At 49.2% G+C, this 23,552-nt stretch overlaps 2 protein-coding genes and 1 long non-coding RNA gene across 9 annotated transcripts in view; 2 read left to right on the top strand and 1 right to left on the bottom strand.

The window, feature by feature from the left end:
• Slc25a44 (solute carrier family 25, member 44) overlaps window positions 1-3,312 on the top strand; it is a 14,830-nt gene extending 11,518 nt beyond the window's left edge. For 4 of the 5 annotated variants that reach the window (XM_039102760.2, XM_039102761.2, XM_039102759.2 and 1 more), the window contains one exon: window positions 791-3,312. In XM_039102760.2, coding sequence (XP_038958688.1) covers window positions 791-795 — 5 coding nt within the window. In that variant the 3' untranslated portion in view covers window positions 796-3,312. The remainder of the gene's footprint in view (window positions 1-790) is intronic. The other variant, NM_001108947.1, reaches the window with a different exon arrangement.
• Window positions 3,282-11,832, bottom strand: LOC134485637 (uncharacterized). The gene is made up of 2 exons (XR_010063853.1): window positions 11,716-11,832; window positions 3,282-3,961 (listed from the first exon to the last, which is right to left on the bottom strand). It is a non-coding gene; the product is annotated as an uncharacterized LOC134485637 (long non-coding RNA).
• On the top strand, window positions 3,426-23,552 carry Pmf1 (polyamine-modulated factor 1). 3 transcript variants are annotated; one of them, XM_063282530.1, is made up of 5 exons: window positions 3,426-3,635; window positions 17,662-17,767; window positions 18,459-18,559; window positions 21,555-21,689; window positions 22,987-23,552. In XM_063282530.1, exons 1-5 carry the CDS (start codon window positions 3,484-3,486, stop codon window positions 23,024-23,026), a joined length of 534 nt encoding a protein of 177 aa, XP_063138600.1. In that variant the 5' UTR covers window positions 3,426-3,483; the 3' UTR covers window positions 23,027-23,552. The 3 variants fall into 3 exon arrangements, with proteins under 3 accessions (XP_063138600.1, XP_017446593.1, NP_001178497.1); NM_001191568.2 differs by having other exon boundaries at window positions 3,468-3,635; window positions 21,494-21,689; XM_017591104.3 differs by lacking the exons at window positions 17,662-17,767; window positions 18,459-18,559 and having other exon boundaries at window positions 3,427-3,635; window positions 21,494-21,689.

Raw genomic sequence — 23,552 nt, 5'->3', positions numbered from 1 at the left:
GACAGAGAAGTGCCTAGTCCAAACGTGTACAGCTGGAGCACTCGCCTGAGGGCAGTGGCAGCTGGCACTTCATGAGCACCTTGCCAGGCAGTATGGGGCAGTCTGTTGTTTGAGACAGGGTTTCATCTTGTACCTCTGTCTGGACTGGAAATTACTATGTCAACCACCTGGCCTGGAGTTATAGAGATCCGCCTTCCTCTGCCTCTCCAGTGCTGGGATTAAAGATGTACGACACCATGCTGGACTTTTTTTTTTTTTAATGTATATGAATGAGTTCACAGTAGCTGTCTTCAAACACACCAGAAAAGGGTATTGCATCCCATTACAGATGGCTGTGAGCCACCATGTGGTTGCTGGGATTGAACCTGGCTCCTCTGGAAAAGCAGTCAGTGTCCATAACCACTGAGCCATCTCTCCAGCCCAGGCACAGGGACTATCACCGTTTCCTATTTTAGAAAACTGGGATAGGGGGGTTGGGGATTTAGCTCAGTGGTAGAGCGCTTGCCTAGCAAGCGCAAGGCCCTGGGTTCGGTCCCCAGCTCCGAAAAAAAAGAACAAAAAAAAAAAAAAAAAAAAAGAAAGAAAAGAAAAGAAAAAAGAAAACTGGGATAGGAAAGGTTAAGTTCATCCAGGTAGTCTGTCACCAGAGCTTGGAGGAAGTCACTGTGCTGTCTCAGGAAGCATAGTCTAGCCCTCGGAGTCCCCCCTTGAGCCTGAAGCGCTGTTGAGGGTGTGCTGAGCAGTGGTGACAGCAAACACTTGGTAGCCCTCACTGTGATGACTTTTCCAGGTTGAAGGCAAGAGCTCCATCATCCTGACCTTCAGACAGCTGATGGCGGAAGAGGGGCCTTGGGGCCTCATGAAGGGCCTCTCAGCCCGAATCATCTCGGCTACACCCTCCACCATCGTCATCGTGGTGGGCTACGAGAGCCTCAAGAAACTCAGCCTGCGACCCGAGCTGGTGGACTCAAGACACTGGTAGCAAGCGGTGGATGGAGAGGCTATGGTTTCACACATTACTCTGGGCCAGGACAAAGCAGGGAAGATAACTACCCCTGTAAATGCCACCACCACTCACCCATCCTGCTCCAAGCCAGGTGGCCTATCAGGGACAAAAGAAGAGACTTTGGACTGCCCTTCTGCAGAGGTTCTGTGCCTGGCTTCCCTGATTCCCATAATTTTATTTCTCCTGCATATCTGGGCCCCTCTCTTGGTCCTTGTACTCAGTCATGGCCTGAAGATCAACCGCCACAGGACCCTGTTAGCCCCTCACTGGTGCCCCACTTTTTGTCCTCCCCTCAGGCCTGGAGAAGAGCTGCTCATAGTTTGCTTGTCCCCTGCTTCTTCCTCTTGAGTCTTTAGGCCAAGGCTCTACATAGCTGCCCATGATCTCTTTTTTTTTTTTTTTTTGGTTCTTTTTTTCGGAGCTGGGGACCGAACCCAGGGCCTTGCGCTTCCTAGGTAAGCGCTCTACCACTGAGCTAAATCCCCAGCCCCTCATGATCTCTTTTTTTAATGCTTATTTTAAAATTGGGACTGAGTTGTTCACTGGGTTCCAATGCTTCACCCTGCCTTTCGGGGATGAACCGAAGCAGCACACGCTGTGCAGGGCGTTCATCTTCTCTGGGAGTTACTCGGAGGGAGAAATGCTAGGGCTTTAGGTGTGTGTAGTTGAACATCTGTGAATGAGCCGACTCATCCTGATAGCTCAGTTTGCTGTCAGACCCCACTCCTCGGAGAAGTGGAAAACTGTGACACCAATCCCAGTTCTCTCTCCCCTCCTTGTCCCTTCAGGCCTGGGAACCTACTGATAGAATGAGCTGCTGCTTTCATTGGCCAGGTGACTACAGTAGTGGGCACAGTTGCAAGCAGATCAGACTTACTCGAGTATACTGAACACTGCCCTGAAGCCAGGTTCAGAGAGCCTCTGGCTTGGAACGTAACAAGAGGATGTGTGTTCCTCACTCCTATCTCCCCAGGCCAGCTGAGCCAAGCCCAGAGGCGCCAAGGAAGTTCTGAGCCCTAGGCAGCAATGCCACAGGCATACATGTCACTCAAATGAATAGTGACAGGCATCTCACAGTGGGGCTCTGGAATATGAACTGTCCTTGTTTTGTTTATCCTTGGTTGTGAAGTGTCATCCCAGTCATGATACCCTGTGCTGGCAACAGAAAAAAACAAAACAAAACAAAACAAAAAAAAAAACAGTCAGGAAGGCACCCAAGGCCAGGTCCACCTGGTCACCAGCCTCATACTGCCAAAATCATTGATGCTCCCCTCAGGAGCTGCCCTCTTCCCTGCCTCCTCTGAGCCTGTGTTGGCGGCAGAGGGGCACAGCTCAAGGAATGGGAAAAAAGGCAGGCAAATCTTGCTGTTTGGCCTGGGCGATGCTTTCAACCTTACCTATGGTCTCATGCCTTGGGAAAGGCCATGGTGCCAATTTGGAAGGTGCTAGCTAACTGAAGCCTTCGTGTTTCTCACGGCTGCTCCACATCTTCTGTCCTGACTAGACCCAGTCTCTCACTTACCTCTTCTACTGCTCATTGTAGTCTATATTCGTTTCCTTTTGGTCCTCTTCTTTTATTTGTCTCAGTATTTTGGTTGTTTTTTGAGACAGGATCTCATATCCCAGGCGGGGTTTGAATTCACTATGTAGCAAAGGATAACCTTGAACCCACTTCCTGCACTTTACTGAGAGAGCCCTTCAGTCTTGCCCATAGTCATCTGAAGAGTGGAGCCCACAGAACATTTCAAATCCTTTTGTTCCTCACCCCTACCTTAAGAGCTGTCAATACAACGGAGCAAGGGCCCCTTTTAAGCTTTTGCTATGGAGAACTTTGTGACTGGATGTCTCTCTGCTCTTCTTTGGTCAGAGTGTGGACATAAGGCTCCTGCCTTTCATGCCTTAGGTTACTTCGTCCCGACTTGATTTTCTTGTCCTTTTTCCCTTTCCTTCCTTCCCCTTGTTTGAAAGGACTATGGATGTAAAGGTAAAAGCATCCCCCATGAGACCCCTACTTTCCCAAGGTCCAGGTACTAGGATTGGCCTTGGGGAAGATGGGCCAGCGGGCGGTCATTTTTCCAAAACTGGAGACCAAAACAGCTAGAAATTTTGACCCTTGATCCATAACACAAATTAGCAACTCAAGGCAGGAAGACAGAAACGCAAGATAGGAAGACTGGATGAAGGCACATTGGAAAGAAAATGCACATTCAGCATTAGATAGAAATGGACTTTCGAGGATATTAGCTGCGAATATTCACTGTTGCACTGTATGAAATGTAATTAAAAGTTTTTATTGAGCCCCTAAACTTTGGCTTTTGGGTCTTTGCTTTTTCCCCTGAGAATTGTCCGAGGCACTACTTGTCTCTGGCAACTGTCCCGCCCCATCCGGCTCAGTGACGGGCATTCCCTTGCCTCCAATCGGAGGTCCTGTTGGGAGGAGCTGCAGGACCAGTTCATTTTGGCGGTTCAATTTCAACATGGCTGGAGTGAGCCAAGATAATGAGGCTGCGGAAAAGGGGCCCGAGGGTTCATCTACGGAAGCTGTGCCAGGCGACACGACCATCTCCAGGGTGAAACTCCTCGATACCATAGTGGACACTTTCCTCCAGAAACTAGTCGCGGGCAAGAGGTAGGTGGGGACCAATGGGAAGAGGTGGCAGGAGGGTTTGTCTTTGTGATAGTAAATCCCGCGAGATCTTGGCTCAGTCACATGGGACGACCTGGTGAGATTAGCTGGGACCCTCGGCCAAGCTTTTCGCACTGTCCTCGGTTGGCACGAGTTGCAGAGGAAAGGCACGGAACTCTCTTCTCCACCTTCTCTCGAGGCAACAGCCCGACGCCCCTCGGCAGCCTTAGGGCAGCTGACGTCCTTTCCCGGAGGTCATCTGTTTACCTAGGCCTAACACAGCACTGTGGGCTGGAGCGGAAAGGCGCGGGAGTTTGCGAGCTCTAAACCTGTAGTCATAAGGAGAAACTTTTTGCTCTTTCCACATCGGATAGTTTTGTTTTTTTGTTTTTTTTTTTTCCGGAGCTGAGGACCGAACCCAGGGCCTTGCGCTTGCTAGGAAAGTGCTCTACCACTGAGCTAAATCCCCAACCCCCAAATCGGATAGTTTTAAGGGAGAGTTTTGCCCCTGATCCCACCAGGCCAACGCCTCTGATACTGAAACACCCTTGCAGTCCCACCGGTCTTCCAGGATTTCTGTTCTTTGACCTCAGTGATTTCCGTTTGCCAGACTCGGTGGCCCACTATTACAATCCCACTTCCTCGGGAGGTGGAGGGAGGAGGATCGTGAGTTTGAGAATGACCTGTCCAATTCAACCACACCCTATCGCAATATTTAAAAAACAAAACAAAAAAAAAAAAAAACGGGCTTGGTACAGTTCAGTGGTCAGTGCTTCATTCATCAATCTGGTGGTTTGGGGAAGAACCTTCCTTTTTTAAAATGATAATTGGATTTGGTCATGTTTATGTCTGGGTATTTTGCTTGCACGTATGTATTTGCACCACATGCATGCTTAATGCCCACAAAGGTCAGAGTGTCAGATCCTCTGGAAGTGGAGTTACAAATGGATGTGAACCATCTTGTGGGTGCTTTTACCAGCTGAGCCCCAAACACTCCTTATTTTGAGGCCTGGCACACCACCTGTAAGGACAGCCACCCGGGAGGCTGAGGGGCCCTGGAAAACAGGATGAAATGCCACAAAGAGACCATCTCTTTTTGTAATCTGGGCGTCTTGGCTTCCAATCATGTTTCTGTGTTTCTCTACGGGGTAGAACCTCGAGCCTGTGCTCAGCACCTGCTCTACCACCGAGCTGCATCTCCAGCCCTTTTTAAAGTTTTTTTTTTTTAATCTGCAGTGGGTGGAGGGATGGATGGCTCAATGGCTAAGAGTACTTACTACACTTACAGAGGACTGGAGTTGGAGACCCAGCACCCAGGTCCAGAATCTCATTTCTACTTGTGACTCCAGCTCCTGCGCTCCCCACTGATAAAATGTAAAATAAGTCTTGGGGTTGGAGAAGTGGCTTGGTGGTTAAGGGTACTCTATGCTCTTACCTAGGGCCTAGGTTTAGTTCCTAGGACTCAGGTCTGGCAGCTTAAAGAAACAAACTTTATTTTGAGGCATGGTCTCAATAACTTGTCAGTAGGCTTGATTTGGGCTGATAATCCTGTCTCAGCTCTCTAGTCGCTGATGACAGGCCCATAACATCACACAGCAGTGTTTTCTTCTGCATGGACCTTGTGATCCAGCTCCTCACCTACTCCTAACACACCTTCCTGCCTTCTCTGTATTTGGGGCTGTGGGTGTATAGAGCAGCAAATTCAGTGGGTAGCAGACAATAAACAAGATAGCCACAGGGCATGGTAGCATAATGAGCACAGATAAGAAAATAAATTTAAAACCAAAGGTAGAGCTGGAGAGATGGCTCAGTGGTTAAGAGCACTGACTGTTCTTCCAGAGGTTCTGAGTTCAATTCCCAGCAACCACATGATGGCTCACAAGCATCTGTAACAAGATCTAATGCCCTCTTTGGGTGTGTCTGAAGACAGTGACAGTGTACTCGTACACTTGAATGAATGAATGAATGAATGTTAAAAAGAAAAAAAGAAAAATATTAAAAGTTTATGGGTACAGGCCGTGGGGTGTTCAGATATTTGTGGTAGACATATCCTTGGCTAGAGAATAGTGATCAAAAACTTGTTTTGCACAAGTGTGAGTGGTTTGCCCGTATGTGTTTAAGCACCACATGGTGCCCTCAGGCCAGAAAACGGTCTCAGATCTCCTGGAACTGGAGTTGCAGATGGTTATAAGCTACCATGTTGGTTCTGAGAACCAAACTTGGGTCCTCTGCTAGAGCAACCTGTGTTCTTAACAGCTGAACCAACTTTCCAGTCCCACCCACAACCTCCCCATTGCAGTTTGATAAATAATTTGTAAATATTTTATATATAAGTCATCTTACACCCACTGTTCCCAGCCAATATCCCAAACTCTGGTCTTCACAAAGATCTAATTGTTGACTGCAGGCCCTCAGGGTGTTCATAATACAAACACCATTGCAGGTGATAGATGGAGCCTAAACTGTTAGCTGCTGGATATGCAGCAGTCACAGAGACCTGCGAGCTTCCTGCCCTGGTGGCCTAGGCGAAGCCTGGCATGGTGGGGTACATTTGTAATTCCAGCAACTTAGGGGCCGGAGGCAGGGTGAAGAGCAGAAGGGCGATGCGGTCCCAGGTGCTGGTTGGAAGGACAAACAAGGCTTCCCCTTGAAGCCTTTGACCCCACAGCCGAGCGCACCTGCTCTTGAATCTGGGCATTTCTGTTACAGACCAAGGAGAACTGGAGAGAGGAAGTGCTGGTCTGTTTGCAGAGGCATTGTGGGTGCCAATCTGAGTGTTCTCAACTTGGCTGTTGTAGAAATAAAGGATTCCTGGGCTGAGATGTTGTGCGCTTCAGCAGATGGAGGTCTAAAGGATAACGCCTGCTGGTGTGTGGTCAGCAAGCCTGAGACTCGGGGTCCTGTGGTCCTGACTAATAAGCTCCTGAGACAGATGAATAGGAAGGGCTCATTCTCGCTCATGGTCTAGAGGATTCACTCTGCAGTTGCTTTGGCTTGTATCAAGCATGGAAGCCACTCAGCTCTTCACAGCAAACAGGAAGAAGAGGGACGGGAGTCCTAAGGTCCCTCCGCCGTCTAGTCCCCGTGAACTAACTTCCTTCTACTAGGCTTCTCCCTAGAGGTTCCACCACCTCGAGCAGCAAAAGCTGTGCCATGCTTTGAATACAGGGACCTTTAGGAGTCATTTGCTGTGCAAACTATGACAGCACACCTTCACATACGACAGTAGGGCTCTCAGAGGTATACAGGTCTGGCTTACGGTGTCCATCCACCCTACAGCATCGACCAACACATTTGGATACTCAAGAAACAGTTCTGGGATGAATGAGTCCCAGGTCATCTGAATGTCAGACCTATTTCAACACTTAGTGCTAGAAATCTCCAGAGCGGTCAGGTTCCACGTGGATTACTCTCTTCTCTCCTGCGTCCTTTTCATGGCCAGGAGCAGCTGCTGTCTAACCACCTTACAGTCCTGTTTGAGAGCTCACACTGCCCTGCCTGCATTTCTTGTTTCTGTTCTTACTTACAACCTGTTAGCTTCTAGTACAGCATCAGCCTCCAGATCTGTCTTCTGGCCTTAGCCGGAAACCTCTTCTCTCCAGGAGGTTGCATCATGTCCTTCTCAGCGTGTTCAGTGGCTTGGGGTTGCCACACTGCCTGCTTGGTGGCCTGGGTGCAAAGCTTGCACCTTGCATGCAAATGTGATGTCCTCAGACCTGACACACTTTCCCGGTTACTTCTCGATGGAACACTCTTCCCCTCCTTAGTTAAATGTGACTTCAGTTGGTCTCCATGTAGACAGGGCCTAGTAAAGGCTACTCACTATCTGAATGGGTCATGTAGACAGGGCCTAGTAAAGGCTACTCACTATCTGAATGGGTCACTGCTCAGGAGCAGCGAGATCGGAGAGTAGCTGGAGATTTCCTGCCAGTACAAGTCTTTTGCCAACAGACTTTGTTTTTGAGATAGAGTCCTGCTGTGTAGCTCAGGCTGGCCTCAAACTCAAAGCCCTCCAGCCTCAGCCTCCTGAGTATTGACTTGGGCTCCAGACTTTTAAGATGGATGCAGATATTTGGATTCTTGCAACTCTACTAAGCCATTAGAGGGCCTCGATTTCAAGGGTAAAGTGTCAGTCACACAAAAACTTCTTTATTCATAAGATATCACCTATAGGTTATGGGGTGCTTGGTTTGTTTTGAGACGACTTACATTCCATTGCTCAGACTGGCCTGGAGCTGACCAGGCTGCCCCTGAACTCATTGTAGTGCTGCTTCAGTCTGTACACCGCTGAGACAAGTGTGAGTCACCACAACAAGATTAGAGTGTGTGTGCCTCGTGGGTATACATGCAACCTCCAGTGGCTTTCCTCAGGAACTTTCTACCATGTTCCCTGAGAAAGGATTCCTCACCACCAGGGCATGAGACTTGTCACTGAGACCTGACGGTGGCCAGCGAGTTCCCTTGTCTCCACAGTGCTGGCATTACAAGCACACATCATCACACCAGACTTTTTCACATGTGTTCTGGGCATCAAACGCAGGCTCTCCTCAGGCTCCATTCCCAGCGATCACATGGTGGCTCACACCCATCTGTAACTGTTCTTCCAGGGAAACTGCCACCCTCTTCTGGTCTCTGCTGGCACCAGGTGTGTATGTGGTGCATACACATACATGTAGGCAAAACATCCATGCACATAAAATGAGAAATAAAAATAGTTATACCCCCAGAACCCTCAGACTTTGTCTTGGTGCTTGCAGGCCAGAACTTTTCCAATTGAGCTGTTTTTTCAGCCCCTTGACAGTATAATCTTTAAAACCCAGGTTGGTTTTCCCTACAACTCAGCAGATTAAAAAAAAAAAGTTGTGTGTGTGGTATATATGAACAAGGGTGTCTGTGCATACTCAGGTACCAGAGGTCACCAGGTGCTCTCCTATACCCTCTGTACCTCTACCCTGTTTCTGGGCAGGTTCTCAGCTAGGCTGGCAGTCAGCAAGTCCCACAGCCCTCTCTCCATTGCTGGGTTGCAGGTACATGCGGATTGTGCCTGGCTTTTATGTGGGTCACGTTTTTCTTGCATTTTTTTTAAAGGTTAATTTATTTTATGCATACCCTGTAGCTGTCTTCTTACACACCAGAAGAGGGCATCAGATCCCATTACAGATGGTTGTGAGCCACCATGTGGTTGCTGGGAATTGAACTCAGGACCTCTGGAAGAGCAGTCAGTGCTCTTTTTTTTTTTTTTTTTTATTATTATTATTAACTTGAGTATTTCTTATATACATTTCGAGTGTTATTCCCTTTCCCGGTTTCCGGGCAAACATCCCCCTCCCCCCTCCCCTTCCTTATGGGTGTTCCCCTCCCCATCCTCCCCCCGCAGTCAGTGCTCTTAACCTCTGAGCCATCTCTCCAGCCCCATGGCTTACACATTTTTAATATAGATATTAGGTTGAGCAGGAGAACAGATTGTGCAGCAGGCCCCAGTGACAAGAGGAAGACTGGACATGCTGGCTTCAGGTGGACCTCAGACTCTTGCCCTGTTGTCCTTCTTTTCGTTGGCCTGGCTGAGGCCCGAGTGGCAGATATGCTGTTCTTAGGCTTCACAATATAGAAATGTAGTCTTGCATGGCCCTGCTAGCTGCACTCCCCTTGTTCTCCAAAAGTGAGATCTTTTCTGTCCTGACAGAAGGTTCTCCAGAACCTTCTGAAACAGCCTTTAGTTGCAGCAAGCAAGGGATTCCTTTTCTGTGACATTTGAACCTGCCAGGGGAGACTGGGTTGGTGGTATTAGTGGAGCCCAGGCTAAAGGCCAGTTAGTACTATTCAGAGAAAGCCAGGTCTCCCACCAGTCCACAGTGCATTCAACAGCTTGTCACAGAGAAGGAGGTTCCATGAAGCTGAGGGAACTAAGTTTTTACTGTGTCCTGATCCAGTGTTGTGACCTGGAATGTTCTGGGCAGGGTGTGACTTATATAGTTATGTTAGCCCAAGGAAAGAGCAACATCAATTATGCCCCCGTTGCCAGCATTTTAAACTAATGGCAAGGAGGTGGGGGATGGGGCTGAGGGATGGGCGGGGCTAGTGATAGAGCTGCTGGGAGGCTGGAGTTCTACCCCAGCCTTGGAAGTCCAGAAGAAAAACGTGCATAGGAGCAAAGCTGGTTGGCACTGGGGAAGCAGTTCTGTACAGAAAGTGGGTTTCTGTGTGAGCCATAGAAACTCCCTGCCCACTCCTCAGGAGCAGATGATCTGGTCGTGGTGGGAGTTCATTCTGAGTGCAGATCTGCCTGTCCAGATCTCCCCTACTCTGTCTTTGCTGTTTCTGCCTTTTCCAGGCTGTGTCATCTTAGTCGCCCCTCCCAGATCCATTCTTTTGAATCAGTCTGTGCAGATCTCAGTCTCTGCTTCAATCCCTTTGGCCCTTTTATGGTTCCCTCTTGTGGTCCATTAGTTTGGATTCAGGCCCCTCCCTTCCCAGAATGGTGGAGTGTACATTCTAGCTGGCTCTATCACATCCCAGCTGAGTGACCTTGGACAAGCTTCTGTCTACCAGTTCTTGGACATCCACGTGTTGGGGATGACTATAGTGGAGGGTCATCACAAGGTTCCTATAAGGACTTGGTAAGCTAATTCTCCTAAAATGTTTACAACAGGGCCAGATACCAGTCAGTCTTCTAACTGTTCCCATGACAACTGCATCTTTGCACACGTGTGTACACTGCACAGCCCTTGAGTCACACCTGAGCCTCAGTACACCTGCTGTTCATGGAGCCCCCTTCCAGACTGCAGCCACCTCCTTAATAGTCCAAACTTATTTCCCTGAAGTCTGGGCCAAATCTCCCTATGTGTGTACGGAGCTCAGAGGATAACTTTCACGAGTCTGTCACCTCTTCTACCCTGTGAGTCCCAGGGATCAAACTCAAGTCGTCAGGCTTGGCAGCAGTTACCTTTACCCATCCAGCCATTTTGAAGCATGATCCCTCACTAGCCCGGGACTTGACTGTTAGATTAGACTGGCAGGCCATCGGTTCCCAAGAGTCCCCAGCTCTACTCCTGAGCCCTAGGAATTTTACATGGGTGCTGGGTACCAAGCTCAGTCCTTATGTTTAGGTAGCAAATCTATCCTGACTTCCACCCTCGCCCTCAGTTGCAGTCATGCTTTGGATTTGTATCCAAAAGGTTGGTCTGCTATGCTGCCATGTTGCTGGAGCTCAGTAAGTTGTTTGTGTGTGGTGGGTTAGTGTTTGTATTTGAGACAGGTCTTCTGTAGCTCAGGCTAGCCCTGAACTTCTGATCTTCCTCCTCCCAGGTGCTGGGATTATTACAGTCTCGAAGGGTGTGTTCTGAGGATTGAATCCATGGCTTGGTGCATTCTAGGGACTTGCTTTACATCTTCAACTGGAGCATCCCTTCTAAGGGATGGAACCTGCTGTAACTGCAGGTGTCATGGGACAGCCTGGGTGTTTGTCTCCAGGTTGATCTGTTGCTGTCAGACCCTCACTACTTTTGTGTCGGTCGCTACTGCCCTCTGGTGAGCAAACTGTGGAACTGTTGAATTGAGAAGCCGGCTGTGCACGGCAGCTGAAGGCAAGCCCTGCTTTTTGTAAATTTTGGGTTTTGAGGCATCTCTCATTTTGCACATGCTAGCCTAGAACTCGCAGTGTTTCCCCTGCCTCTGCATCCTGATATGGGTCTGCAGGGGTGCACCATCACACACAACTTCTGAACTTCTTTTTGCTCCCTTGGCACTGTGTTCTCTTGTGGCACTGCCCCAAGTGTTACACGTGTATTATCTGTGCCGTGTTTACCTTTTCGTGGTGTGTGTGTAAAACAATGTAGTTGGGTACCTACATAGAGAATTTGAGGACAGCCAAGGTCACATAGACCTTGTCTCAAAACCACAACAACAAACCAAAACAAGCAAACAAACAAAAACCAGGTTGACAGATGACTAGTTCTCTGCTTTCTACAGTGGGTGCTTCCAAGTCCAGATCTGCTGCCAACCACCCCACCCGTCCCTGCCCTTTTTAAAATATAGTCTTTTTATGTCACCCAGAATAGCCTGGAACTGTATGGACTAGACTGACCTTGAATTCTAGAGGTCTCTTCTGCTTTTAAAGTGCTGGGATTGTGCCCAGCCCTGTAGTCCTGGCCTTTGACATGGGCACTGGGCATCAACATTCTTAGGCGCGCATGGCAAGCATGTTACCGGCTGACCTCCCCAGCCTCTGACGTCACACTTCTGTAACGTGAAACTTCAGCTCCTTCACAGTGACTCTCTAGTTCTCACTTCTGGGTTACTGACTGCATGCATGTGCTCCACTCTGAGTTACACACTCCTCCCTATCCTGGGTCTTCAGAGCAGAAAAAGAAAAGCTGCCTCCGTGAGTTCAGATGACGCATGCGCAGTGAGAGGATGTGCTGGGCTAACGTCAGCCGCTACCGTCACCTCAGGAGTTCCTCTTCTTTCTTCTTTAAAACTGTTTATTTTAAGCATATAAATACACTAGTTGTCTCCAGACACACCAGAAGAGGGCATCAGGTCCCATTACAGATGGTCGTGAGCCACCATGTGGTTGCTGGGAATTGAACTCAGAACCTCTGGAAGACTGGTCAGTGCTCTTAACCGCTGAGCTGTCTTTCCAGCCCCGGCCTCAGGAATTTCTATGTATTTATTTTTTGAGATGGGCCACTGTGTGGCCTTGGCTGGACTGGAACTCAGATCTGCCTGCCTATGCTGGGAATAAAGACATGTACACCACAGGCAGCCTTTTACTTACTTGGTTTTTAATTCTGGTTTTTTTTTTTTTTTTGAAACTGTATGTTTCTATATAACACAGCTGACTTCACATTCATTATGTAACTGAAGCTATGGACCCTTCATCTCCTGGGTTCCGCTTTCGAGTGCTAGGATTATGTGTATTGACTAGAAATGCTTTCTCTTAAGAGACAGGGTTATGGGGGCTGGGCCTAGAGCCTGAGGGACGAGTACTTGTTTAGCATTCACATGGACCTGAGTTTAACCCCCAGCCCTGCAAAAAGCAAAAGAAAGAGGAGAAAGGTTTTGCTGGTATTGCCCTCAGACTCCCTGACCCAGCTGATCTTCCTATGTCAAGTGTGTGTAGATAAGTTAATTTTAAAAGATTTATTTTATTTTATGTATATATGCATATACACCTACATGCTGGAAGAAGGCATCAGATCCCATGGTTGTGAGCCACCATGTGGTTTCTGGGAATTGAACCCAGGACCTCTGGAAAAGCAGCCAGTGCTTTTAACCAATGAGCTATCTCTTCAACCCCACATAGATACATTTTTATGAGAAATTTTAAAAGAAACTTGAATCTATCACAGTGGAATTCAGAAAGCTATTGTGTGAGGACATTGTTCAGTAGCTTTGGAAGCCCCTAGGCCTCAAGCTCTATCTCCCCATTTCCTGGTAGCACTAGAAAGCTCATCCCAGTTTTAAAGCTTTGTTTGTGGATTTCTTTGTTGGTATTGTTTTTGAGACAGGATCTCATTTTGTGGCCCAGGCTGGCCTTAAACTTATGATCCTCCTATTTACTGTGTTACAAGGTTATAGATACCTACCACTAGGCCTAGCTAGTCATTGGGTTTGGGGGTTTGTTTTAAGAAGGGGTGTCATGGGGTTGGGGATTTAGCTCAGTGGTAGAGCACTTGCCTAGCAAGCGCAAGGCCCTGGGTTCGGTCCCCAGCTCCGAAAAAAAGAACCAAAAAAAAAAAAAAGAAGGGGTGTCATACAGCAGGCTCATCTGAATGCTCTTCCTGCCTCTGCTTCCTGAGATGGTACCAAAGTGTCCACCATGCTGTTTTATGTGGTACCAGGGCTTCGTATGTGTAGGCTAGCACTTTCCCAACTGAGGTCGGTCCCTAGCCCTAAAATGAGGTTTTAAATTTGTCTTGGTTTGGTTTAGTTTTGAGACAGGTATCTCTATACTGTCCTGGCTGTCCTGGAACTCATTAAGACCAGGCTGGCCTTGAGTTTGCAGAAATCTTCTGCTTCTGCCTCCTAATTGCTGGATTAAAGGATTATCACCCAGTTTGGGGTTTTGTTGTTGTTGTTGTTGTTTTCCTTCTCTCTCTCTCTCTCTCTCTCTCTCTCTCTCTCTCTCTCTCTTTCTAAAGATTTATTATTTTTTTTCTTTTTTCTTTTTTTTTTTCCGGAGCTGGGGACCGAACCCAGGGCTTTGCGCTTCCTAGGCAAGCGCTCTACCACTGAGCTAAATCCCCAACCCAAGATTTATTTACTTTATGTATGAGTACAACATTGCTATCTTCAAATACGCCAGAAGAGGGCATCCGATCCCATTACAGATGGTTGTGAGCCACCATGTAGTTCCTGGAATTTGAACTCAGGACCTCTGGAAGAGCAGTCAGTGCTCTTAACTGCTGAGCCATCTCTCCAGCCCCCTTTGTTTGTTTTCTTTTTATACTATCATGCCTGGTTTGTTTTCTCTCTGTCTCTCTCTTTTTCTACCCCCCCCCCCCAATCTCTCTCGGGTGGCATTTATCCCAGATTGGCCTCAGACTCCTATGTAGCTGAGGGTGATTCCTCGGCTCAAGCTCCTGATTCTTTAGCTTCTTACTCCTGATTGCTGGGATTACGTGCGGATACCACCACAGCTGGTCTTTGTACTTTGATTGAACCTGGAGGGCTTTCTGCATGCCAGGCAGTCACTCACCAATTGTGGCATCACCTGTAGTCCCAGCCCCTCCCGGGCCAGAGGATCACTGGAGCTCAGAAGTTTGGGACCAGAATGAGCCACATAGTGAGACTCTAAAACAAACAGACAAACCAGGGGCTGGAGACATGGCTTGCTGCTCTTGCAAAGGGCCCACATCCAGTTCCCAGCACCCATATGGCAGTTCCCAGCCATCTGAAACTCCAGTTCCAAAGAATCTGAGGTCCTCTTCTGACCTCTACGTCCAGTAGACACGGACATGGTACACAGACATACATGTAGGCAGAACACCTATACTAAAACGAAAATAATAAAATTTCAAAAAAAGGAGATAGAAGACACCCAACATCATGAGAACACATCACACACATGCACACACGCACACACACAGACACACAGACACACACACACACACAGAGAGAGAGAGAGAGAGAGAGAGAGAGAGAGAGAGAGAGAGAGAACCCAGAACTCTTTTGCCTCCCTCCCCTAACCCCCACCCCCATTTCCCGTAGATTTATGTCTTTTTCTCTTCTTTTTTCTTTTTTTACTTTTTCATGCAGGGCATTGAAGCCAGGCCTCCAGCATGTTAAGCACACTCTGCTGCTAAGTGACATCTTCGTTTCCTTCTCTGTCCCCCACCCTTCCCCCTCTCAGACCATTTTTCTTCAAGCTGTATGTACTCACTGGGTGTTTGCTGCGAATTCCACCCTCCTGCAATCACCAGCAGGGAGAGCGGCAGCAGCTAACACAGGCGCTCGCTTGAAGGTACACTGAGCAGCGTCACAGCCCCTCTATCTGAGGGAGACGTTGCCGCCTTAGTGCCCTTGGGTGACTGTGCTCAGATATCAAAAGGACAATTCAAAGGGCAGATGCTGGGAACCTGTCCAGCCCACAGCCCACAGCACAGTTCTAGGCATCTTGTTTTCTTCCTAGTTGTGCCAGCCACTCAGTCTGTGGCTTCTGAAGAGGACTGTGGAGGGACACATGATGCCTGCCCATGTGGGCTGGGATTGAAATGGGTAATTGTGGCTTAAACATCTGGGATCCTGTTCGTCTTCACAGCCCACTCAGGCATCCAGGTCAAGCCGGGCATAGCTCTCCTCAGCTCCAGCAGTGGCTAGGACCCATAGCAGGGGTGAAGTAGACTCTGCCCATAGGTGTCACCTGAGAACTCTTCGGGGGTTCCTGATTCTATTGAGAATCCTGTAAACATGAAGGGCCCCAGAAACAAGCACATTTCACAAGAAGGGACACTTTCTACAGAGTCCTGTCTTGGGTATTTAAGTCAGCGGTGCCAGTGTGGGAATGGCCCGGATGCCTTGTGGATTTCTTGAAAACTACACTCAGGGAAGGAAAGTGATGTTTTAGAAAGGGCCCATGGCGGTGTGTTGGCCAGACATAAAATTATACTTTCTTATAAACAATGTAATATCCTTGTGGAAAGAAATGCTGGAACCTCGATCCCAACAGCAATATTGGGAAGAAGCAGTATGGACTCTAAGCAAAGTGGGCAGCCAGGATGGAGGCCTGGCCTGGGCTGCCGGGCTACAGCCCTGCTCCACTCCTAGCTGCCTCAGCCTCATGGCCCTTCTGTCTGTGCTTCCTTCTCCTCAGGACAGAGCAGACTTTGGCCCTGACCTCAGTTTGTTTGAGACCAGCCAGCTGTGCACTGAGAAAGTACACTGGCTCATAAGGACACTGCCTGGGTGCAGGTCCTGCCTTCATGGTTCACTGGCTGAATGGCCTTGGTGACCACTTTTGTCAAGTGGGACAGCAGTATCTTTACCACCCAGATTGACCTAGGGACCTCTGAAATGTTAAGTCCCTGCCTCAAAGAGAAACCTCCCCAGATAGCCCCCACTGCTGCAGGGGTCTACAACAGTCAGCGGCTTCTCAGAGCTGAGAGGTTTCTTCCCTTTGGAAGGCAGGCACTTAGGTTACAACTCCATGAAAAGAAACAATTCAGCAGTGGGGAGTGGGATCTGGCCTGTAGGATTTGTCCCCACAAAAAAGAGATAAGGTCCTGAGTGAGGTAAACCAGACCCACAGAGACACTCATATAGGCAGGAGGAGGGCCAGCCGAAACTACACAAGACCCTGTTGAAATCAACAAACAATAAAACTAATAAAATCAGGTCATTGTGGTGGTTTGAATGACATCTTAGTTACTTTCCTGTTGCTGTGACAAAGCATCATGGCCAAAGAACTGATAAAAGAAAGAACTTCCTTTAGGTTAGAGTCCACGGCCATGGCAGGGAGTGTGGCAGCAAGCAGTCAGGCATGTTGCTGCAGCTGTAGCTGAGAGCTTACTTCTAATCCACAAACAGAAGCGAGGAGACAAACACTGGCAATGGTGGTGTAGCTTCTAAAACCTCGGAGCCCATCCCAGTGACACACCTCCTCCAACAAGGCCAGACCTAACCTTCAAACAGCTGCACAAACTCAGGACCAAGTTTCCAAACATAGGAGTCTATGGGGGCCATTCTCATGGTGGTGATTTGAATAAGAGTGGCCTCCATGGGCTTGTATGTTTGACTGCTTGGTCCCCAGTTAGTGGAACTGTTTGGAAAGGATTAGGGGGTGTAACCTTGTTGGAGGAGGTATGTCACTGGGACTGGGCTTTGAGATTTCAAAAGCCCACACCAAGTCCCCCCCCCCCCCTCCTGCCTTTGGATCAGCTCTCAGCTACTGTCCCAGTGCCATGCCCATCTACTTCCCACAATGATGCTCATAGACTCTATACTACCCACTGGAACCATGAGCCTCAAATTAAATACTTTCTTTTATAGACTTGTTTTGGTCATGGTGTCTCTTCACAGCAATAAAACACTAACAAAGACATCATTCAAGTCACCACAATGACCTGCTTTTATTTTTATTGTGTTTATTTCAACAGAGTCTCCTGTAATTTAGGCTGGTCTTGGACTTACTGTGTAGCTGAGAGTGACCTTGAACTCCTGATCCCAACTATTGGGAATCAAACAGCAGCTTCATGCATGTTATAGGCAAAGAGTCTACCAACTGAACTACACCTCCAGCCCCATAACCTATGTGTAAATACTGCTAGAGCCCAGGGTTGGGGATTTAGCTCAGTGGTAGAGCGCTTGCCTAGCAAGCGCAAGGCCCTGGGTTCGGTCCCCAGCTCCGAAAAAAAAAAAAAATACCGCTAGAGCCCTAGGTGGGAGTAGAAGTGGCCTACCTGTCACATGACAGATCTGCATCGCAGCCATTACCTGGGTCCCAGTTGACAAAACTGAGTCTTGTGTTAAAACACAGAGGTGACTGGCTGGGTGCTGATCACCCCAACTTTGCTTGTCTCCTACCTGACAGCTATGAGAGGTTCGCCAGCTGTTACAAACACTTGCACCAGTTGAACCCTGAGGCGACACGGTGGATCTATGACAAGTTTGTGGCTCAGTTGCAGACGTCTATCCGTGTGAGTGGCACAGTGGCCAGAGGCCATTTTCATTAGGTTTTGCTTTACCTTTAGGTCCTTAAAGATGGCAGTCGACGAGCTGTCTCTGTGTGCTCAGCTCCTGGAACTGCCATCCAGTGCAGTAGCTGTAACACCAGGCAGCCCTGCCCTCCACACAGTGCAGAGCTTCAGTGCCCCTGCTCTCGCTGTCCTGTGATGTATGTTTATAAGGTGTCTGCAGCCAAGGCAGCGTGTGCTCAACCAGGGCAACACAGGCACTACTCACCCTCGCCCCCAGCTTCTGAAGAGACCTTTAAGAACCTGAGGAATAAACTGGGAATAATATATTAAACTGGTTTAATAAGTGCTTGCTATTTTAGATTTTATTCTTAGTTCTCAAAACCAGACACTGACGGGCTGGGGAGATGGCTCAGCGGTTAAGAGCACCGACTGCTCTTCCAGAGGTCCTGAGTTCAAATCCCAGCAACCGCATGGTGGCTCACAACCATCTGTAATGGGATCCAGTGCCCTCTTCTGGTGTGTCTGAGGACAGGGACAGTGTACTCATATACATAAAATTAATAAATAAACCTTTAAAAAAACAACAATGTAGAGAAATTGGACTATTAAGGAGGGCGATCAAAATCAGTGTAACTCTTCTAAGTGCTGTTCCACTGAGGCATGCATGAGGTCTTTCTTCCTCTCTGCTCAGGAGGAAATCTCAGAAATCAAAGAGGAGGGGAACCTAGAAGCTGTCCTGAACTCCCTGGATAAGATAATAGAAGAAGGCAAAGATCGTGGAGAGACAGCCTGGTGAGAACAAATGGGGAGAGGGTTTATCAGCAGGGATCCTCAAAGTCTGGGAGAAGACTAATTCTTACCCATATCTGAGTTCGTGGGCTCCTGGCCTCTGGAAGGGAACTGTTTGAGGCCTTCCTGGGACCCCTGAGGCCTTAGGAACAGAAGGGAGGGCTGGGGGATGGGGCCAGATAGTGAGGTTTGGCTTCATGGACAGATTAGACGACCAGACACATGGCTTTGTTTATTCAACAAATAGTTAGGAAGTCTGTATTGTCCACTCGGTGTGGTTGTAGAGGCCAGAGATTCACTAATGAACAGGCAGCCCTCTGCAGCTGCTGTCTGGACAACATTGCCATCTATCTGGTGACCAAGGTGAAGAGTAGAGGGCAGGAGGCCATTGTGACCAGAGTGGCCTAGGCTCCAGCAGTTTTCTGTGTCCTGCCCATACCTGACAGCTTCCCGGTCAGAGTTGCCATATCTCTTTCTTCTATAGTACTGGGTGCTGAACACAGGGCCTTGGGCACGCTAGCAGGATTCTACTGCTAACCTATAGCCTCAGCCCTCTTTCTACATTTGATTTTGATACAGAGTCTCACTGAGTTCCCTCCGTTACCTGTACAGATAGCTCAGTGCTCTACAATACTGGCTGCTATTCTTCCAAACCAGAATTTGGTTCCTAGCACCCCTGTGGCTGTTTATAACCATTCTTAACTCCAATTTAGGGAATCCAGAGCCCTCTTCTGGTTCCACCGGCACTCATGGTATACATACACACAGGCAAAACACCATACACATAAAATAAAATTTATTATTTATTTATTTTTGTTTTTTGAGACAGGATTTTTCTGTGTATTTTTCTGTCTTGGAACTCATTCTGTAGACAAACTTGGCTTTCAACTCATGTCGATCCTCCTGCCTTTTCTCTATCTCCCAAGTCCTGGGACTAAAGGTGTGGGCCACCACCTCCTGGCTAATAAATGTTACTTTTAAAGTTCACTCAGCTGGCCTTGAACTCACTAGGTCAGATTGACTGTGACTGATCTCTTTTCCGCATATGAAGGTTCTGTCTACACTTGTGTCTGCACCACTTTCTTGCTTAGTATATCAGAAGAGGGCAGCAGAGTTGGAACTGAAATTACCAACCGTTGTAAGCCTCCTGTGGGTGTGAGAATCAAATTCTGAAAGAGTAGCCAGTGCTCTTAATCTCAGAGCCATCTCTCCAGCCATCCCCTATGAAGTTTTCTATTGTTGGTTTGGGCTTTTTATGGCCTTATTATGCAGGCCTGGCTAGCCTGGAACTTACTGTGTAGACAAGAAATCACAAGATCTGCCTGGGATCAAAGTGCACACCAACCAGTAGGCCTGATCTGTAGGCTGTGACCCTCACCCTTCTGCCAGAGTCTCTCAGGTACTGTGGGGTTCTATGGACCACCAGGCCCAGCCTGGAGATCTTTTTCATTCTTGTCTTCGCACACACCTTTAATCCCAGCACTCAGGAGGCAGAGACTGACAGATCTTTGTGAGTTTGAGGGCAGCCTGGCCTGCAAAGTAAGTTCCAAGACATCCAGGGCTACACAGAGAAACAACAAACAACTAATAAATAATGGTAAAGCTGTGTCTCAGGCAGGACCCTACAGGCTGCAGCTTAAGGCAAGTGGAGAGGAAGGGGGGCTGGGGACCAGAGGTGGCCTGGAACTAGAGAGCCCATGGCTCTGTGCTGCTATCAGCAGAGGGACCACTATCCAAGTAGGTAGCTCTTTGCAGGTAAAGTACCAAGTGAATGCGTGTTTGAGGGTCCTCTGAGAACGCCCAAGTAGCCAGAACAGCAGCCAAGCTCAGGATCCTCTCTGCTAAGGATACCTTTCACATTTTAACATGACATTTATTAATTCTTGGAGGGGTGTATGCCACAGGAAATGTGTAGGGGTCAGAGGGGAGCTGACGTTTTACAACTGAACAGGAATTTATAAAACACAGAACAGCGCTTGCTTGTTAACCAGTGCCTTAACACATCCGTTCACACCTCCTCGTAACTGGACCTAGGACTGCTCTGTGGGTTTTTCTTTCTTCCACTCCTCTACTTCTTCCCCTTCAGCCCCTGGCACTAGGTAGGAGAGAAGAGAGGGCAAGGGGGCGATGCTGTCGTTAGACTACTTCCTGCTGAGTAGGACGTAAGGTTCCTTGGGGCAAGTTTGATCTTCACTGGCAGGATATCTAATTTCTTCTTTTCCGTCTCTTTGTACGAGACTGCTTGGCAAACCACTATCAACAACAGCCAGCAGTACCCAAGCACCGCCGGGCTACCCAGCCATGAGAGCAACCCTACTCTTGGGGCTCTAGCACTTGTGTATTCTCTGAAAAGTCCCCAGAATTCCAAATGTCACACACAGAAACTTGCAGGCTTACCAGTTGGCAAGACCACACCCCTGCCAGAGCACGACGCAGCCCTATATCCCACACCTGGGATTAAACAAAAACGTATTTTTATAATACTTGTGTGTTTTTAAAGAGATCAAAACTCTCAATACACCTACTAGCTCTTACAGGTTCTCTGGGAGTTTGAGTATCTCTGAGGCGCTACCAGTCTGGTGTTTGCCTCCACCTTGATCTTCCTAACTCATAGTCTGTTGGGGTAGTGTACCAGCCTGGACACGTGGCCATAAGGACAGAGGCAAGTTTGAGAGAGTTCTGGAGGGCTGGGCATGAGTGAGTGTAGAGAAGCAGGCTGTAGGGGAGACCTGGAGGATGCCTTTAGGGCAGGGAGGCCAAGGGACAGGGAGCCAGAGTTCCATCAGGAGCAGGTCTGGGAGGTGAAGGGATCCCAGTAGAGTCCTAGCCTAGCACAAGACTTGAAGCAGGACAGCTGCTGACAGGGTTTGGAGATAGAAGCCTCCTGTATGCTTAGATTCCTCCCCCGTCCCTGTGACCCATGTGCCCTGCCCCCAGGCGACCTAGTGGAATCCCAGAGAAAGACCTGTGCAGTGTCATGGCACCCTACTTCTTGAAGCAGCAGGATACCCTGTGCCGTCAAGTTCAGAAACAGGAAGCCAAGAACCAGGAACTGGCTGAGGCTGTGCTGGCTGGACGCCGGCAGGTGGAGGAGCTACAGCAGCAGGTTCAGGCCGTCCAGCAAACATGGCAGGCAAGTGTTTGGATCAGCTGATTTCCTCTTGTCTCAGCCCCCCAGGGTTGGTGGCCTCCTCTCTCCAGGCCGGAATCCCATTGGGAGTGGGCTGTGCTCCAGCAGCAGAGTGGGCTGTACTGGGCTGTGTGAGGTGGCTCCTCAGTGCTTGTGCTGAGGTCCAGTCACAGCGCATGTTCCTGTGCAGCTGCTAAGTGAGCATGGCCAGAAAGGATAGGAACCTGGGGCTCTGTCCAAGTGGAGCCCACCCTGCGTGCATCAGAACGACTCCAGCGGTTAAGAGGTGTTCTCTAGGACATGGGTTAATTCCTAGCCCTCATACCGATGGCTCACAACTCTCATAACTCCAGTTCCAAGGGATCCGTCATCTTCTTCTGGCCTCTGGCACATGGAAACAGGTGGTAGCAAGCATGTGTCCCTTGGGAAAAGCTGACTTCTGAAGTTGGTCCCAAGGGAGGGACTTTTAAGGCAGTGGAGCTGGGTGGTGCAGGTGGCAGGTGTGACTGGGGTGGTGAGATAGCTCCTTAGTGGCTCCAGATGCAGTTCTAAGAGTCTCAGAGGGGTCCAAGTGACAGCATTACTACCAGGTCCTCTTCATCTGTCATAGGTCCCCAGTCTGTGTCTAGTACAGTGCACAGTGGACAGTCACTTTCTAAGACATACATCATCCTGCTTCTGAGAATCGTGGTGTTTCCAGGTTCCTTCTGGCTTTCTCTTCCTGTGACCAGTGAGCTGCAGCCTGCCCTGGCCTCAGAGAGGTGGCACAGGTGGAAGACCTGTCCCGTGCCCTCCAGTCTCCCTGTGCTGGTGCTTAGGGCCTTGGAGCCCCGCCCCCCCGCCCCATCCTCATGAGGCTCCTTAGCACCCCACCTCCCTGGATAATAAATTGTCCTAACTGTGGTCCCCCGACCTGCGAGCTGCTCCAGTTTGGTGTGGGAGCCTCAGAGCCCTTTTCACTGTCTCAGTTCCCAGTGATTGCGTGAGCACTTACCCAGCATGCCTAGGCCCTGGGTTGGAATTTGAGCACTAGGAGGACTAAGTTTCTCCAGTGAGGACAAAGGCTCTGGAGCCACTTTTGGGAGTTATGGTTGAATGTGGAGAGGCCCAGGAGAGGTGGCTAGGGCATCCACACTGCCATAAATACCTATGGACGGTCAGGGCCTAGCACATCCTGGCGAGACCTGTGACATGAGCCACAGAACACCCACATTGTTCTAGGAGGGCCTGGGCTGGGGGGGGCCCGGCACACAGGGTACTTGTCTCACCCCACACGGCTGTTCTCTTCCTTTGGTTCCAGGCTCTACACAGAGAGCAGAGGGAGCTGTTGTCGGTGCTAAGGGCACCCGAGTGAGAAGCCCCAGAGCTGAGAGCAGTCGCAGCCCTGTAGAGCACTTGTGGAGCCAGTTTCCAGGCAGTGATGAAGCTCCCTCCACTGCTCAGGTTCTGGTAGGGTCAGACTACCTTCAGCTTCCTGCCACCATCTTCTGCCTGCAAGAATGGGACTCCCACCCTGGGCATCAGACACCAGGCTTTGTCTCCTGGAGTTGCAGCCAGCACTGCCCCATGCCTTCCTGATTCCCCAGCCCTCCCTGGACTGGATTTGGGTAGTGTTTCAGTCTTTACTGATTGCCGCCTTGTTGACCAGCTCACGGTCCCTTGCCATGTTCTCCCCGACTGATTGCTGCCTTGCTGGCTAGCCCAAGGGCCCTTGCCATGTTCTCCCCGACTGATTGCTGCCTTGCTGGCTAGCCCAAGGGCCCTTGCCATGTTCTCCCCGACTGATTGCTGCCTTGCTGGCTAGCCCAAGGGCCCTTGCCATGTTCTCCCCACATCCGTAAATAAACTTCCTCTACCACACTGTAA

The sequence above is a fragment of the Rattus norvegicus genome, chromosome 2 (genome assembly GCF_036323735.1).
Source record: "Rattus norvegicus strain BN/NHsdMcwi chromosome 2, GRCr8, whole genome shotgun sequence".
NCBI lineage: Eukaryota > Metazoa > Chordata > Mammalia > Rodentia > Muridae > Rattus > Rattus norvegicus.
The sequence above is the reverse complement of the archived record's forward strand: the minus strand, read 5'-3'. Positions and strand labels throughout refer to the sequence as shown.